Source organism: Micrasema longulum, unplaced genomic scaffold, assembly GCF_059751315.1.
Source record: "Micrasema longulum isolate JH-2025_06_02 unplaced genomic scaffold, ASM5975131v1 h1tg001149l, whole genome shotgun sequence".
Lineage (NCBI taxonomy): Eukaryota > Metazoa > Arthropoda > Insecta > Trichoptera > Brachycentridae > Micrasema > Micrasema longulum.
Window position 1 is genome coordinate 651,926 of NW_028278336.1, and position 18,214 is coordinate 670,139.

The following is an 18,214-nucleotide window of genomic DNA, read 5'->3' on the forward strand; positions in this document are numbered from 1 at the left end:
ACTGATCATCTCACCTTAACTTTAAAAAAAATCTATTAAGATATGCTGCTATTGGTGTATAAATGCAGTGCCCTATGCACCACAGCACGTACAGCGGTATAACCTGATACGGTGTGTTTGGAAATCTGATAAACCATCAGTATTGAAAAAAAAGGATTGCGATTTGGTTGACAGACATTGGAAGTGAGGAATCTGAGATTTTATTGAGGATATTCATTTAAATATTATATAATCCCAATGAATCATTTATAAATTTATTGTATTTTTGTATGTGCATATATATATATATATATATATATATGTATATTATATTTATTTTTATATTAACGTAAACTGTACTTTATTTTCTCTTTTGGACTATAACTGTTTTTCTATTTCTTTAATATTGTTTTTATTTATAGGAAACATACTCGATAACCATATTTGCCGCAACAAATCAGAGTTTTTTTAAAACGGGCATTTGCCCATGTAGGAACCGATTGCAAAATTAGGCATACTAATATTTTTGACTTGCCGACCCTTCGTATACTGAGCCTACCCTAGTACAACCAGAATTTGCCAGTGTTTTTTTTGTGCCATTTTGTAAAATATTAAATGTATGTATAAATTAAAAAATAATAAATAATACGGTGCGGAAATGGAATGTAGATGATAAATGTTTTTAAATTTTATTTTTTTATGTGAAGTTTAATGTGTAAATCGGAATAAATATTTTTATGATAGTCTAAAATACAAATGTCAAAAAGTTCGTTTACATTTATTAGCTGTCCCAAATATTGCAACACTCGTCCGAACATAAAAAAAAACTAGTTTTTACACGTGTAACATCTTAGTGTGTGAACTTAATTTGTTAGTTTGTATGCATCGTCATGCTTTCAGTTAATAATATAAATCTAACATTTAATAATTTATAATGTTTTTTTTTACCTTTAGTTTTTTTTATTATTAGTTTTAATCTTGGCTAATTTCTGTGGTGCCATTTTGTGAGATTTAAGAGAAGGTATTTAATTAAATTTAATATAGAGAAATGAATATAAATTTTTTGGAGACAAACAACTTGAGTTTCAGTGGTGTTAGCATAAGTTGTCTGTTTTTTTCCAAATGGAGAACAAAAGAGCGCCAAAAAAAAGTTCATAATATCTTCACCGTATACTGCGCAAATATCGCGAGCGGCTTTGGTAGCTTTATTCCCGATTGAACGCGAACGGAAGAAAGAACATTTCGTTTTGAAGGCTCGGAATAAAATAAAATCATACACACAAAAATATCTTGTAGAGCAGAAAATTTTCTTTCGAATGACGTATAACTTTTAACATTTTGTTTTACTTTTAGTGCTCATTTTTAAATTTGGAAAAAGACGGGCGGAACTTATGTTAACATATAATATTTACTCGCAATCGAAACTTTCCTGGGATGCTATTCTGAACACTCTCGCGGCCGTAGAGACCGCTTTTAGAGCGCGTATTTACGTAACCATTTAACTAAATAACAAACTTATGAAATAGTGAAATTATTAAAATGTAAAAGTTTTATAATTCACGAATAATTAATTATTAGCCTAAGTAAGACCCGAAACACATTTATAATCAGGAACGTGATAAAAAAAAAAAAAAAAAAAACACTGTATTATAATTTTTAAATAGAGATGCCAGGCATCTTAACATTATTTTTGTTCTTTATTTTTGTGGTTTAAAGTTGAACACTTGTTTTTTTTGTATAGAGGATCATAAGCCTAAAAATATTTTTTAATATTTTATGTGTATCTGGCGTTCTATCCTCTCAGCTTACCCTTACGGGGAAACGGAGTGACGACTTGTTTGTTCATGTATCTGTGACCATTCTTTAAAGAATAATTTATTACGTAATATCTAGAAAAATTTAAAAATTGAAAACGGTTGGAAGGAATTTGAAGCACATAGCCGGTGGGATACTGCGTGAAGCAAGTAAGTAGGAATATCAATAGACCTACCGTAGAGGTAACACAGTACAGAGTTCCATATGGGACACACTGGACGATCCTAAAATGTTTTCAATCTTAGTTTTGTCGCAAACTTAGATTCAATTTAACTTACATTACAATTTAATTAATTACAACGAAATAATTTATAAACAAATATTAACGCGTTTCGCGAGGCATATTGTATTTGAGTATTATCATCATCATTCCCTTTCCGCACCAAATGCTGCATAGGGCACTGCACTGGTACACCAATTGCAGCGCATCTCGATCATTTCTGTTACATAAGTTAATATGATCAGTCTTACGCTTCAGGTACCAGTCCAGGGACTAAGAAATATTCTAGAGTAAAAGCACCCTTTTAAATAAATATTTCATATCGACCGTTTCGGGAATCGAACCCGAGACCTCTTGCATGGCGGGCAAACGCGCTGACTATTACACCGCGAGACCGACATTCAAGTATTATAACTAATATTCTAAATGCCTTCAAAAAATTAACGACAGATGCGCGATCAGCGTTACGAAGCAATGATCGATAAACTATCATTTTTATAACAATAATAAACAACTACAGTAGAACTCCGTTTATCACAACTCCAGCCATCCGAATTGTCAAATATCCAATATACCTAAATTTTGCAAATGGAGCCTAGACATCCAACGTCTATGCGCTCAATAGCTGCAAGACTTGTTGTAATCCAACTCCTATTTAAGAAAAACTGTTTTTTTTTGTTTTTAAAAATATCATTAAAACACTAAACTTCTTCATCATCAAAAAAAAAAAAGTAAATGGAGGCTAGTATTCTTACCGTCTATGCGCTCTGTAGCTGCAAGACGTGCTGTAATCTAGTACATATCTGTTATGATTGTATTACATCATAATTGGAGACGAAAAACTAGAATACCGACCGTCCATGCGCTATGTAGCTGCAGGACGTGCTGGGATATTTATTGTACAGCGCCCTTGAGGTGATTTTTACAAGAATGGCAGTATATAAATTATTTATTTATTTATTAGACAAATTATAGTCTGGGTGGTTACTTTACGGGCTGTTTGACCCATTACTTAATGTAGACTCTTAATATAAGTTAATGAATATAAAGCAGATAGTTGCTAAACTGCCGATATGTACAGAAAAATTGATCCATATTATCTGCAGAAGCCGTATTCAGCAATCGAATTGCCCTATGAATGAGTTAATTCTGACTTGCATTTGTACGGCTTCTAATTTGTAGTTAATGAATAGAACGGCCTCTGTGGTGTAGTGGTCAAGACGCTTGACTCACACACGAAAGGTTCCGGGTTCGATTCCCGGTGAGAACACAAAAATTACAATGTAATTTTTCTCAAGCCTGGGTGTTCTGTGATGTAATTCACCACTGTAATTGGGCCACCTGGCCTGTTGTGGTGCAAAAATAAATAAATAATAATAGAAAGCAGATATTTGTACTGCCGATATGTACAGAAAAATTGATCCATATTATCTGCAGAAGCCGTATTCAGCAAGCGAATTGCCCTATTGATGGGTGAATTCTGACTTGCATTTGTACGGCTTCTAAGTGTGTAAAACAGTGCATGGTATCTCGCTCTTTTATAATTATTGGAAACATACAAACTTCGAACTTCCAGTAATTATCTAAACATAATAATAAAGGACCAAGGCTGGTATCCGAACGCGTTTACAGCGCGCTATAATGCGTATTTAGTACGTAAAAACGCGCTTACCGCGCTATAATTTCGTTTGGAATACCAGCCTTGATGAGGCACCGATCTCAGTATATGTACTGAGTAGAGGCGTATAGCAATAGTAGATTGTGGGTAAAGTCGAACTCACCTATGGCGGGGTCTAAAACGGCTTGCGCAGCTTGCTCTTCTCCGACGGGGGTCTTAAGCCACATTTTTTTTAGCTTCATCGCCACGGGAGAGTCTTCTGACTGGGCCACTGGAACGGAAACATTAACTTTACACTTGTTACATTTATGTATGTAATATATATTTCCGTGTTTCCCTTACTTTGACTTTAATATCAAGGGGAACTTTAAAATCCAAATAACACGAAATAATTATATTGATGTTTTTTGTAGATATTTCTTGATAAAACTCCACAGTTATTGATTTAAACAATTTTTTTTTTTAATTCTCGGTTTATTTCCACTTTTATTTATATCCAAACCTTGTAATAAATATTATAAAAGTTCAAAATGTTGTAAACAATTTACCAGTCCTGAAGATGCCTTCTTAGACGAAAGCGCTTGTTGGTCAAAATGAAATCAAAGTGAAACTAAACCGAGAAGTTTTATTGATAATTTTATTTATAATTTTATACACGAAATAAAGTCAATTCAGCAATTATAATACATATAAATATTTAGTTTACTGTTACATGGAATTGACTAATATTTGTATTATTGTTACATGGAGATAAGAAGATCAGCCTTACGCTTCAGATAGCAGTCCAGGGACTATGAAATTTTCTAATGTAAAAACACCTTTTTAATTAATATTGATGTTTTTTGGTGATATTTCTTGATAAAACTCTATAGTTAATGATTATGATAAAATTATAAAATAAACTTATTAATGAAACTTCTAGGTTTAGTTTTACTTTTTATTATTTTGACCAACGAGCGCTTTCGCCTAAGTAGGCATCGCCTAAGTAGGCACCAGTCTTGAAGATGCCGACTTAAGCGAAAGCGCTCGTTGGTCAAAACAATAAAAAGTAAAACTAAACCAAGAAGTTTCATTAATAAGTTAATTTGTAATTTTATCACAGTCATTACCTTTTTTATTAATATTTCATGTCAACCATGTCGGGAATCGAACCAGAAATCGCAAATAATGAATAAAAAATTCGATTTGAAAAGGTGCAAATGGCTACAGAGATATTATCTCACGAATCAGAGGTCCGAGGTTCAAATCCCGTTCTACCATAACTTGATTTCCATTTTCCAGTAGAGTAATAATTGGCGACTGGTCGTAAATGGCGCCAAGTTGAAATATTTTGGTAAATCATCAGAACGCAAATATTATTTATTGCAAGAGATCTAAAATTGAGGGTAACAAATGAGGTATTCATTCGTGTATACGCAATAACTCGAGGACATTGAAACTGAAATGAAGAGAGCAATATGAACGATTAGGTACGTAATCAATGATATTGAATCATTCGTATTTCCGTGTCAGGTCTGGTTCGGAAAGAACTCTCCAATTATTCATCATTGTGCACATGTGAAACGCGTCATATCCGAGGAGCTAAGTTATTTTAAATGAGGCGATTATTACTTCGATGTACATAACTAACTATAGTCATACTAGCACACATTCACTCGTTATGGAAAGAAAACACACCGCGTGTTCATATACAATACTTGGTGTGATGTGCCTATTCTATTATTGAATTATGTAAAAGCAAATATATATCATGTAGGCAAATAAACTGAAAATTTACCGAAAAAATAGTACGTATGAGAAAAGTATTTAAAAAAAAATATATGCAGATATAACCTTATCAAAACGGTTATTTATTCCTGTTGAAATATCTTACATATAATTACTTTAATAACCGTACATATAATTGAGAACGGTAGTGGTTACACACATAAATAGAGACATTTACCCAAGCGTCAACCACAACCATAATACAAGATACTCTAATAGGGATATGATACTAAGTGAAGGGGTCAACACTGTTCTGGCATCGAGACAACACTATTACGTAGGCAAAAAGGTCCATAACCTTTTGCCAGAATCGTGAAAAGACGGGAGTGTTGTCAAGTTACGGAAGGTGTTGACCTCGCTCTTTCATGACATTGGTCGTAGGGAGTCAGAAAAGTTGATGCATGCCACAGATTGGAGAACCTTACTGGATGTCAAAAATAAAATATAAAAAATAAGGAATAATTTTAAAAATATATATTTATAGATGACAACCATGAAGTTTCGCATAAGTAAATTGTCTATGTTTTTATGAATGTATGTATATGTATGCGCATAGGTGTATATACGTGTGTGTGTATGTACATGTGTATATTTATATATATGTGTGTATATATGTGTATGTCTGTATGTATATGAATCAAAATGTGTATCCGAATAAGTTTATATTTTGTTTGTCTGTGCTCTATATTAATTTGTTAACTATTATAATATATTAAAATGTAGTTGCCTAGCTTGGAACGGGGTATGTACCCTTGTTAGCTGGGCAAAGTGAACATGGAATTGTATTTTGATAAAAAGTGTGAATAAATAAATAAATAACTTTATAATATGGAAACTTCGCTGGTCCATTAGAGTTAAGTCTAACTGTGTAAAATATAAAACTTTGTAACTGTACTGTATGTTTTCTAAATAAAAGAAAAAAAAATCTATTGATTTCGGTTTTCCCAACATCTGCTATTTATCAAATCTTCTAAGAGCAACTTTCGTTTTTATGCCCCGATGTCCAGAATATGTAGATTAGTCAAATCATCACACGACTTGTAATCGTGTAAGCCGCCTCCGTGGTGCAGCGGTCAAGACGCTTGACTCACACACGGAAGGTTCCGGGTTCGATTCCCGGTGAGAACACAAAAATTGAATGTGATTTTTCTCAAGCCTGGGTGTTCTGTGTAAAATTCACCACTGTAATTGGGCCTCCTGGTCTATTGTGGTGCAAAAAAGTATTTTAGATAGATCTTCCGGCTTTTCATAGATCTTTTCGTCGCTAAAACAGTGTGGGATGAAGATGGATTGGCATGGTTTAGCTCGAGGTCTTATATGTTTATCGTGTATGAATATATTGTATACCATTATTTTACTGCCCTAGTTTGTCTTTGCTACATAGTTTTATGTTGTTTTTGTTCAGTTTCTTGTAGGTATATATGATTCTTTATGTAACTGTTTGTCATTGGCTTAAAGTCTGTTCATTATTACAAGAATTAAAAAAAAAACAAACCAGCCGCGTGATAACCGACGAAGAATAGCCTATTTCACACAAATCATCTTAATCTAAACGGCACGGTAAAATTAAAGTGAATTGACATTTTTTAGATTCGTTAGTACCTATTCAAAATTAATAATATTTTTTTATTTTTTTTGAACTCTAAAGTAATTGACTTAAAAAAAAACATCAATTAAAACTCCTCGGTTAATATATTATTAAAAAAAAAAAATATTAGCGTTCTTATAATTTACCAAAATATTTCAATTTTAGTGACCATTTTCAACGAATTATAAATAACTCACTAATAGAAAATGGAAATCAAGTGGGGGCAGAGTGGGGTTCGAACCTCGGACTTTTGATTCGTGAGCCCGCAACACTAGCCACGGGACCACAACCCGATTAAAATAATATAGTAAAACTTGAAAAAAGATTTTAATGACAATTTTATTCGAATCATTATTTAAATTTAGCGAGTACTCTCGGGTAAAAATCCCGAAAAAGGAAATCGACTGGAGATTAGTCGGTCTCATGGTGTACTGGTTATTGCGTTTGCTAGGCATCAAATAAGTAAATAATTGTAAAACAATAAATATCGATCCACCGTATTGTATTTTATCAAGCCGTGTAGATTTTTGCCGTGGTGTGAAATGGGCCAATCATGCAATATCACGCAGTGGGCTTGTGGGTTGCACGTACACAGGGGTCCAGTCTGCGTGAATGGACGGTAGGCTGTATATAAATAAATACATTAACACCCAAGAGTTGGGTAATTCTATACAAAGATTTGGACATATTATAAATATCGTCGATTAAACCTACTGGTCCAAGAAGAATAAAATTTTAAAGATATTTCAGGCGTCTCCAAGTAGGGGTGAAATAATGAGGACGTTCAGTGCTACGGGAAATTGGATACATAAATGTTTTCTCACACGCGGTAAAAATTAGAGCATTTAATTGTACGACGAAGTTTCTCAAAAATGTATGAAAAAAATAAAATAATTTAATGACGTCACAAGTTGTTCTAAATAAAAAAATTATAGTGTTGTGATAGATTTCTTGTTTCCGGGAAGCCAACCTACCAACCAGGTCAACTCACCGAATACAATTAATGACGTCAAGTGCGGAGTCGATATAAAAATAAAAAATCTTAACGATATGATACATAAAAAATATATATAATTTATATAAATTGGGTCAATTTGATAGTCTATTTACAAACAAAAAAAAGGAAAAAGAACTTACTAAACTTCCCCATTATAAAATTAAATGCAATAATACAAAAACAGTAAGGATAAATAAATTAAAATTGTATAATAGTAATTGATTAATAAATTTATTTGTCTGAACTCGATAAAAAAAAGAGACATAACATATGTTTTAAATATTATTATAACATTAAATTATTATAAACTCTTGTACTTACTCAGTAACACTTTGTGAAAAGTTCATTCGAACAAAAATAATAAAATTTACAAGCACGAGACCACAACTCGACAAATATATATATGGGTGCACCTATAATTTTAGTTACGATTTTAAAGACATTCAGATGTTCGTCCAAATCAGGATCGGTCAGGAATAAGATGTGATCATATGAACCGAAGATATATTTGTTCTCTTCGCAGTACGAGTGTTGATTTATTTAGGTCCTTTATTCGATTCCGTGCTGGTTCAACATTAAAATTTATTGTTATTTCACTACAATGTTACCCTTGACTGGGACATCTTATCTTCATGTAATAACTAGCAAGGTAACATTTAAACTTGTGATTATATTTCACCGCCCTCTGCACCGCTGTTGGTTATGACAATAGTATTTACATAGGTATTTCACATATTTTATTTTAATTTATTGGAGTCATTTAATATATTGTTTTAAAATATTGGCACCCGTTTTCTATGAAATTAATATATTTTTTACTGTTGCGAAAGGATGCTATTGACATCGCGTACCTCTTGCAACTACACGTTAAATACCACTGATCTGAAGTCACGCAACCCGTTAGCGGGGAGTTGCAAGGGTACAACAAAACGAAAGAAATCTGGATTCGTGCGGTTATTGCTGGAAATAAGCGACCAAATAGCAAGAGGCACACGTGCAAACTGACCAATGTATTAAAAATTATTAACCTGGAGAGCGATGAATTATAATTTTCGTTGTTAGCATGGGGGAAAGGCAAAGCCAAATGTGAATTATTATTGTAAGAATTCGGCAAAAAAAAAATAATTGATACATTCTTAACATTATTTAGTAGGATTGTGCAAAAAATTAAATCAGTAATATTTTTACTTTTTTTTTTAAAAATAAATAATAAGTTAATTTATTGGTGAACTGACGTAGTAGTTGGCGCGTTCGCCCACGATTCTTGAGGTCCTAGGTTCAGTTCCTAGAAGGGTGGACGTGAAATGTAAAATATTGGTTTTAAAGGTGGTTTCTACACTGCAATATTTCACTGTTCTTGGACTGACACCTAAAGCGTAAGACTGATCACTTTACCTGCCACGTAACAAAAAATATCTAGATATGTTATAATTTGAGAGTCAATGCAGTGCCCTATGTACCACTTTGTGTGGGTAGGGAAATTATGATTACAATTATTAGATATTGGAGAGTATATCCATCATTTAGTTTCATGAAGCAGATGACCAGCTTTACATTTTCTACGAAAATTCAATTAAAAAAAAAAAAAATCAATAGGCTATTTTCACAAGTTGGAAATAACGTTAAATATATATTTTTAGAGCGGATCTTTACGATTCTAATAGTGAAAATATTTATTTATGAAACGTTTTTTTTTCTTTTTTAAATGAACACCTCACTAGGCATAACCCTGGTCGAGGCATTCATTTACATCAATGTATTCAAAGCAAGTTCTCATTAATAATTTTCGATTTTAAAAATGAGCACATACAAAACGGCTAGCAGTTGGAATCACGTCATTTTGACGTCACGCGTTATGACCGCCGACCGCGCTTCTTATAATCATTGCGTAAAAGTTTGGCGGCAAAACGTCGTGCGTGCCGTTTGTCCCACAGCTCGCGAAACCTCTCGTTTTCGGGTAATTCAAAATACGCATATTTTAAACCTTTGCAGAAAATTTATCCGACGTCGCACGAAAACAATATTAATACCGTTACCATCTTATTTTTTTGCTTATTTAAAAAAAAAATTAATGAAAAAGTATTAAAAGACCCTATTAAAATTGTACGATATTTTAACATCAAGGCATTCGTTTAACTAATCCGACCCAGGTAGGACAGTGGTTCTCTAGCTCGGGGGGACGTCACACTACAGCACTCGGAGGTGATCGAATATCAAATAGCTGGATACATTAGAGATCACCTTTCCCCGTCTCAATGTCAATGTTGAGTTCTCCCGTGTAAGAAGACAAGTCAGTCATTCGACGGTGGCTGTATCGACCGGCATGTGTGGGTGGGGGTGGCAGGGGGGCCGGGCACCCCTCCCGCCCCGTGAGCTTTTCTCATTATGCGCGGACCCTTTGAGGAGCCAACGTCGCGCTACGAATTTATAAATAATGCAACTGAGAAACAATCCCCTCCCCCCACCTCGCGATCCACAATGCAAAGGAAAACTTTTCCGAGTGAAACTACAAGAAAAGAAAATAATTGCTTCTGAAGCATCCCACCTTGAGGAGGTCGTACAACATAATTCAATTAGGCGTGCGTAATTCACAATTAAAATTCAAACAGAAGGTTAAAGAAATATGTGTAAAATAACTTATAAATGAAATATATGTACATTGTTATTATTTATTTGATTTATTTGGGATTTCGGCAGCTAATAACATAAAAAAATAAGTAGAAATATATTAACAATACTAGAGCCAATCAAAAAAAATCTACTGTTAATCTAATAATACATAATATTATTTAGGTGTTCTTTAAACCCAGTCACATCCAAAACCACGATGATCAGTATGAGCAAGAAGACATAAAAGCATTTAAAAAAAAAAATATTATTAAGTAAATTTAAAGAAATAAAATATTTGAAAAAAAACTATGGTTGCTGACTTCTGCAGGGGAGAAGCGAAGGGGGCGTGGCCGCGCGGTTGACAGTGTATCAGACTTCCCCCTCCTCGTTTCTCCCCTGTAGAAGTAAGCAACCAGTTGTTTTATTTAATATTTTATTTTCGTAAATTTAATACGTTCTAAAAATTATTTTAATGTGCCAACATGTCTTTTTGCTCATACTGATCATCGTGGTTTCGGATGTGACAGGGTTTAAAGAACACCCTGTATAAGAAAAGAGTTTATATAATTGTATGTGTGCGACGTTTGTATTCATGTATGTGTATATGAATGTGTGTGAATGAATGTGTGAGGATGTGTTTGTGTCAGTGCGTAAAAAAAAATAAAAAATAAAACGTGTATAGGAGAGAACTAGATGGCTGTAAAGAAAATAATAATAAAAATAAATAGTTTATGCCTATTTTCGAAACCTTTAAAAAATATTTTGCTTATGTAATGTTATGTTTTGATTGTATTTTTTAAAAATTATAGTAAGTGTCAAAACATTATTCTGAATAAAGCATTTAAATTTAAATTTAATTTGGTACATATTGAATGAATAATGTGCAACGAGTACCGTATAACACGGTAGGTAACTAACCACAAGGTGCGCATACGATGTGTTGTCAACAATAAACAAGGTAGGTATGACAGTGCGCGTGCGTTAGTGCAAATTGAACATACATATTATGCGCACCTTCATTATCTTTATATATATAATTCCTCTGTACGTGGGATGTCACCGTACTCCCCCTAAACGGCTTAACCAATTTACGTGCGGTTTTCAGAGAAATTTAGATCTTTGCGCTGTGCGTGTTCGTAGATATTAAAATCTTCAATCAAATACGTAAAAAAAAAGTTAGGAGCATAAATGTTTTATTCATCAATTTACCAGGGTTGCATTCGAGAAAAATGCATTTGCAAAAAATTAAAAGATGTTGTTTTTTTTGTGTATAAAAAAATTGTTTTTGAATGTTTACAAACAGCATTTGTTTTTTGTGGATCTCAATCCGATTCTTTCCTTAAATTCCTTATAATTTTTCCCATTTATTTATTTTTACTGGATTTTTGGTAACACTAAAATGATATTAAAATCAATACATTTTTAAAAATCGTATTCCTACATAAGTACACCCCTTTGTTGGTGAGCGACCGGAGTTTGACGTTTGCAAAAAGAATGCCATATTTGAAAAAATATTTATTTTATGTTTTGGAAATCAACCATAAACAAGTACCTAGATACCTACTTAAATTCATTATTTAAATATTAACAATATTTAGCTTTGTAATTTAATCACAAACAAGTACCTAGGTACCTACTTATAATTGAAAAGTATTTTTCCAAGCTAATAGCAAGAAAGCCAACGTTCGGGCACGACAACGTCTGTCGGGTCCGATAGTGTATATATATATATACATATATATATAAAATATAAGATTTATAGAATTCGAATGATAAAAATCAGGTGTCACAAACAGTTGGTCCGCAGTACGGGGATTCATAATTATATTAAAATATTTTTTCACTATAAAACTTATACTTATGTAGGGATAGAGAGAAACGGATAGGAAGAAGCAGGCAATGACAATTCAGTACCTATGGCTTTTTTGATACATTTATCAATTTTTTGCAAATATATCTATGTGGTTAAATATCCGGTTCTAAGTATCAATAATACGGTTAATTTTAGTGTTTTTTGTAAAATTTGTTCTACATTTAGGTATATGGAAGAGTTGATTATAACGCGTAATCGCGTTTTATTAGATCACACATAAGAATATGTTTAAATGTGTCGTATTTCAAGATTCAAAATAATTAAATTAACTAATTAAAAACCAACGAGCTTCTGTAGTAGTCTAAACTTTAGGCAGCAAGATAAAAATAAACAAAAATATTGATATTTATGTTTTTATATTAACTTACGCGCTTTTGGTTACTGTTGTGTGCTAAGGTGGTTGAAGATGCTTGAATACCCGGTAGTACTCGTACCAGTTTAAAAAAAAAAAGTTACTACTATTTTGGGCTCTAAGCTAGTGACTGGTTTCTAGGAGAGACAAATCTAGAATAAGCTTGCCAGGATAAGTGGGTATGTAGACGACTGTAGGTATGTTGTTGTCACCGGCAAAATACCCACATTTCTTACAGTAACCATGCATGTTTTTTTCAAAGCAAAATAATATTTAGAAGCTTAATTATCTGAATCTGTTACGGCTTCCTCCAGTGTGATAATACTGGTTTAAATGCGCTAATTTTGTTACAATCATTTTAAATATTTGAGATTTATATTAATGTGTTTAATAACGACAAAGAAAAATAAAGTTTTCTGTATGAAAAACAGAATATGCATACAATTTTTTTTCTGAATATGTTCGATTACAGGTTACCGACGAAGACACTTTAAATTTTTATATGAATATACACATTTTTGTACATACATGTTGATTTTATTTTATACCGTCTCAATACGTACCGATGGAGATGGCGTTCGTAATCGCGGCTCTGGTCGAGTCGAAATTGTGTTATAGAATAAAGGGCAAGGAGTCAACTACCCCTGAATTGAAATGCTATTGGCGTCTATTTAATTATATGTCTTTTGTCTGGCCAGCCTAGGCAAAATAGACATCAACCTAAAAAAAAAACACTAAAGTTTTGATTTTTGGCACTCTGGGACTCTAAAAGGATCCCCTCTTAATTTTCTATCCCTTCCGTAACCGCTACGCCATCTTCATCACACATGTGTTTAAATAGTTTTTCCACAAAACTTGTTGGAGATAGAAAATTGTAAATAGCAATAATGATGATGGTAAAATTATCTTCAAAACGAACTTGATTTTGTAATGGTGTTTATATTTTATTAAAAAAGCTCACCTCATCCAAATGTTGAACACGGTCAAGTAAAAAAAAATAATCTCATAGCTAGCTACTTACTAGCCACGTAGCCACTCTCATAAGCAAGCATACTACGCTTCATTTATAAGTGAAATGAATACTTTTATAGCGACCGACCGAAACTAGATTTTCAGCCGAAACCGAATTTTGGCTTCTGTACTAGTTTCGGTTGAAACCGAAACTTATATAAATAGTTAAAAGTCACTTGAAAACGCCCAAAAGCAGGCGTTTTTATTATTAAACTTTACGAGTTCATTAAAATAAAATATCCAATGAAATAAAAGGCATACATTTAATGAGTAAATTTGTTAATTTTTAGCGCGTTTTGGTTCGTTGTTATTTATTTATTTATTTTTGCACCACAACAGGCCAGGAGGCCCAATTACAGTGGTGAATTACATCACAGAACGCCCAGGCTTGAAAAAAATCCCAATATTTTTTTTTAGTTCTCACCGGGAATCGAACCCGGAACCTTTCATGTGTGAGTCAAGCGTCTTGACCACTACACCACGGAGGCCGCCACGTTATTCATATAACTTATATGTAAAAGTTCTTCAAAGTACGCGATAGAAGTTTTAACTTATTAACTATAAAGGAAATATGAAAATATAAATACAAAAAATCTAACAACTACAAACTATGGTAAACAAATCAAAAAATCAGTCTAGTTCCTAGTGTTTATTTTTAGAAAATAACTATTTTAATGGACAATAATGCAATATCTCTAATTGTGCTAATTTTGTATATATGAGTAGTTTTGTACACTTAGGATACTTCTGTAAAAAATAAAACTTTCCAAAAGTCTGCTTGTAAAAAAATATTAAAAATCTTTACAAATTTGCATACTTATAAATGACAAAATATATTATGAAATTCCATAAAGTCAATTCTGAATCAATAAACATTTTAGCAAATCTATATTATAGTATCATATAATTGATGCAATATTTTACTGCTCTAGGACTGCCACCTGAAACGTAAGACCAATCGGCTGAAACTCACGCAACAGACGATTGAGATGCGCTGCATTCAATGTATCGATGCAGTGCCCTATGCACACGGGTGCAGAAAGGTAAATGATGATGACTTGCAAATTCATACACACTTAAAATAATGATAAGAAATTTTAATTTCCAAATTTAAAATAACAGATCAAAAAAGGATCTAACCTTCCCCTAGATGTGGGGAGGCAGGGGTAATCCTGATAATCCCAGATTGCCTCGTTTAGATTTGTCTGGGATTTATACAGGTCACCTTTTCTATTAGCTCAATTCTGAGAAATTAAGAATTCAATAATACAGAGGATTGAGATTTCGAAAGGCAAGAATTTAAAGCAAAAAAAATATCTAGTTGAAAAAAATTACGAAATATGTTAGAGTAGAGGTTATTATTTGGGATTCGGGAAACACGTCACGCTGAACGAAATGTTCAGAACAAGATTTTGTGTTTGCGTGATTTTCAACAATTGAAAAAAAAAGAAAACTTTTGAACCAAATGCGATCATTTTAATATGTAAAGAACTTTTAACGTTAAATAATTATTATTTTGAAAATAATAGTACATATAAAAATAGCGCATCTGGGACTGCTGATGTTTTTTGCATTAAAACTAAGTGGACTTCAGATTTTCATTACAACTTAAAAAGGCATTTTTATGACAAAAGTAGAGTTCGGTGTTTTATCCTCTAAGGTACAGTTATTCATAATATTCATAGTTATTATTAAAGACTCAGATAACCTTTACAAAATATGTTTAAAATATTATCATTTACAATAGAGTATGAAATAAAAAAAAAATTGTTAAATGAATGTAATAATGCGAAAGGGTTTTAAAATAAAATTCAAATAATGACTTAAGTCGAAAAATCTAAATAAAAAAGCAGCAAGTTTTTTTTACCCAAGTACGTCTCTTTTTCAAAGCTTATGCTAGTAGTCGGCATTGCACATTATTTTTTTAAATTTTACAAATGGCTTCCGTCTGGTTTGTTTTTGGAGTGAATTCCCGTCGTCCATATAAATTATATTTATGTGAAAACAAATTTCCATATAATTTAAATATTTATTAACGCTCGAGGGGCTTTTACATATATAGAGGTTATTTATTTATTTATTTATTTACGGACAAAGTCCATTATAAACATTACAATTAAAAGAAATTTTTACAAAGGAATAAAAAAATATAAGGAACAGAAATAAGCAGCAAAGACAGATGATAGATTTTTTAGATTAAGTAAAAAGCATAGGCTAACTATACAGATTCTTTAGCTGATTTGTAAAGAAAGACAAATTAACAAATAAACAATTAACAAATATAAAAGTACAATATTAAATGAAAAAATAACCAAATAAAAATACTAGAAACATAATTATTATTTTTGAAATTTAAGACTAATTGGTTCATAAAATTTGTCATTTTATTTTTTTGATCATGTGTTTGTTCCCGACAAATCGAATTCTCGGGAATCTTTCTCTTATCGTATATTTAACTGATAAAACAAAACTAATTAAAAACTCGGTAATTTTAATCTATTCACCAGTAAGTACTTTCCCCTCGACAAGCATCTTCAGAAGATATAAATATATTATAATAGAATCTTACCATATAGTTTAACGTTATTGAATCTACGTAATATTTATTAATATTATACCGATAACCATAGAACTAACTATAGTTTTCATTCCCCTATGCCCAGAATTCTTAGGTCTGCCAACAAGCATACCAGTTTTGATATCTTTGATAACAAGTTGTCTTCTTTCAAACGATCACTGAATCAAATTCAATTATAAACACCTCTCTCCCGCTTCCACTCCCACCAAGTCTACTATATACCATTGTGTCTTTCTACTTAATAATTTTCTATGTATAAATGTGTCCTTAAAAATGCCCATTGGGGGCGTATATATAAATAAACTATGTTATAAAATACATTTCACGGAAAGCGATGACTGCAACCCTGTTATTTTCAGCGCGCAGAATATTCGGCGTACCTATTTATATTGTAGGTACCACTCCGTACGCATGCATCGGCCCAGTTCTACAAGGCATTGCCGTCATAAGAACTGGGAACACTTTACCTGACACGTGCCTTGAGAGTTTAACGATTTTGCTGAAGTAATCTTAGGTTCAAAAAAAGGGGGAGTTTTTTTAGTATGCGGCCAGCAACTCAGGAAATGTATTAGCTATAAGTGAGGTTAAGTCAGTCCCCCAGCTTTAAGTGGTAGCGCGGTGTGCAGGCAAGCGCAGGTTACCGGGCTCCATTCCCGGGTGACGTTAATATTAACAGGCTAAATTAAAAATGAAAAATAAGAACGGATGGTGACGTCGGGTGGAACGATGATCTAAATACACTACAAGAAACCTAAAATCGTTGTCATTCTGAAAAATGGACAAAAATGATGTTTTGGATATGTTCCAAAGCACCAAGAAGACGTTAGAGGACGATATACGATAGGCGTTTCTGACCGAGTGGCTGCTTGACAAGATAGAAAACTAATCTTAAACTGTTTTAGTTTTGTAAACATTTGTATAATATCTACTTAATTACTAAAAACGATGTGGTTCCTTCATAAATTTTAGTGTGTGCATTATTTTCCTACATGTAGTCGTTTATAGTGTTTTGATGGGATTCTCTTCTAGAGATGAAAAAATAATAATATTTAAGCTATAATAATTCTGTATGCGAGAGGTAAACTACAGTAAGTACAAAAACATAACTTTACATGAGACAAATTAGTGATATTCTAAGCTTTAAAACATCTGGTATTTGAAGTAGGCTTTTAAGTAAATTTGTTTTCAAACGTTCATTATTATTTATGAGTTATTAGCTTTTATATTTTCTTTATAGTTTTCACATTTTTTAAGGCTAAAAATTAAGATACAGTACTTTTATGGTACAACATCAAATTTTGTATGGGGAAACAGCAGTAAATCGAAAGGAATTTTTCTTCAAGTTTGAAAAAAAACTTTTTTCATATAATTAGTAAAAGTTAAAGGATAATACAGTTTAATGTTTTTAAAAATAATAACATGTAAAAAGGGTGGTAGGATAATAATAATAACATCAAAAATAGGTTTTAATTTTTACGAGTTTACTGTCATAAAAAAATTTAATAAACCAATAGCAAAGTATTATTTTTTTCAGGAAATAACAAACTGTATTTTGTGGCGTTTGGTTAAAAATAGGGAGTTAGAATGGAATTTTGAATTAATACTTTTTTTTAAATCTGTTAAACAAATTATTTAGATTTTATTTTTGTAATAATAAAATGGTTAAACCGTACATCTACGAGTTGGAGGGGTCAGGTATAGAACTGACTGCAAGACTTAAAGTTAATAAATATGATGGACGAGTGAGGACTTGTATGCCAGTAATTAGTTACTTGAACAAATAAAATAAAATGAAAACTGTACAAA

General features: G+C 32.2%; 1 protein-coding gene across 2 annotated transcripts in view; it reads right to left on the minus strand.

Moving 5' to 3' along the window:
• The window catches only part of MTA1-like (metastasis associated 1-like), a 135,910-nt gene that overhangs the window by 46,052 nt on the left and 71,644 nt on the right, over positions 1 to 18,214 (minus strand). For both annotated transcript variants that reach the window (XM_088233770.1, XM_088233769.1), the window contains exon 3: positions 3,796 to 3,903. In XM_088233770.1, the coding sequence (XP_088089896.1) occupies positions 3,796 to 3,903 (108 nt within the window). The remainder of the gene's footprint in view (positions 1 to 3,795; positions 3,904 to 18,214) is intronic.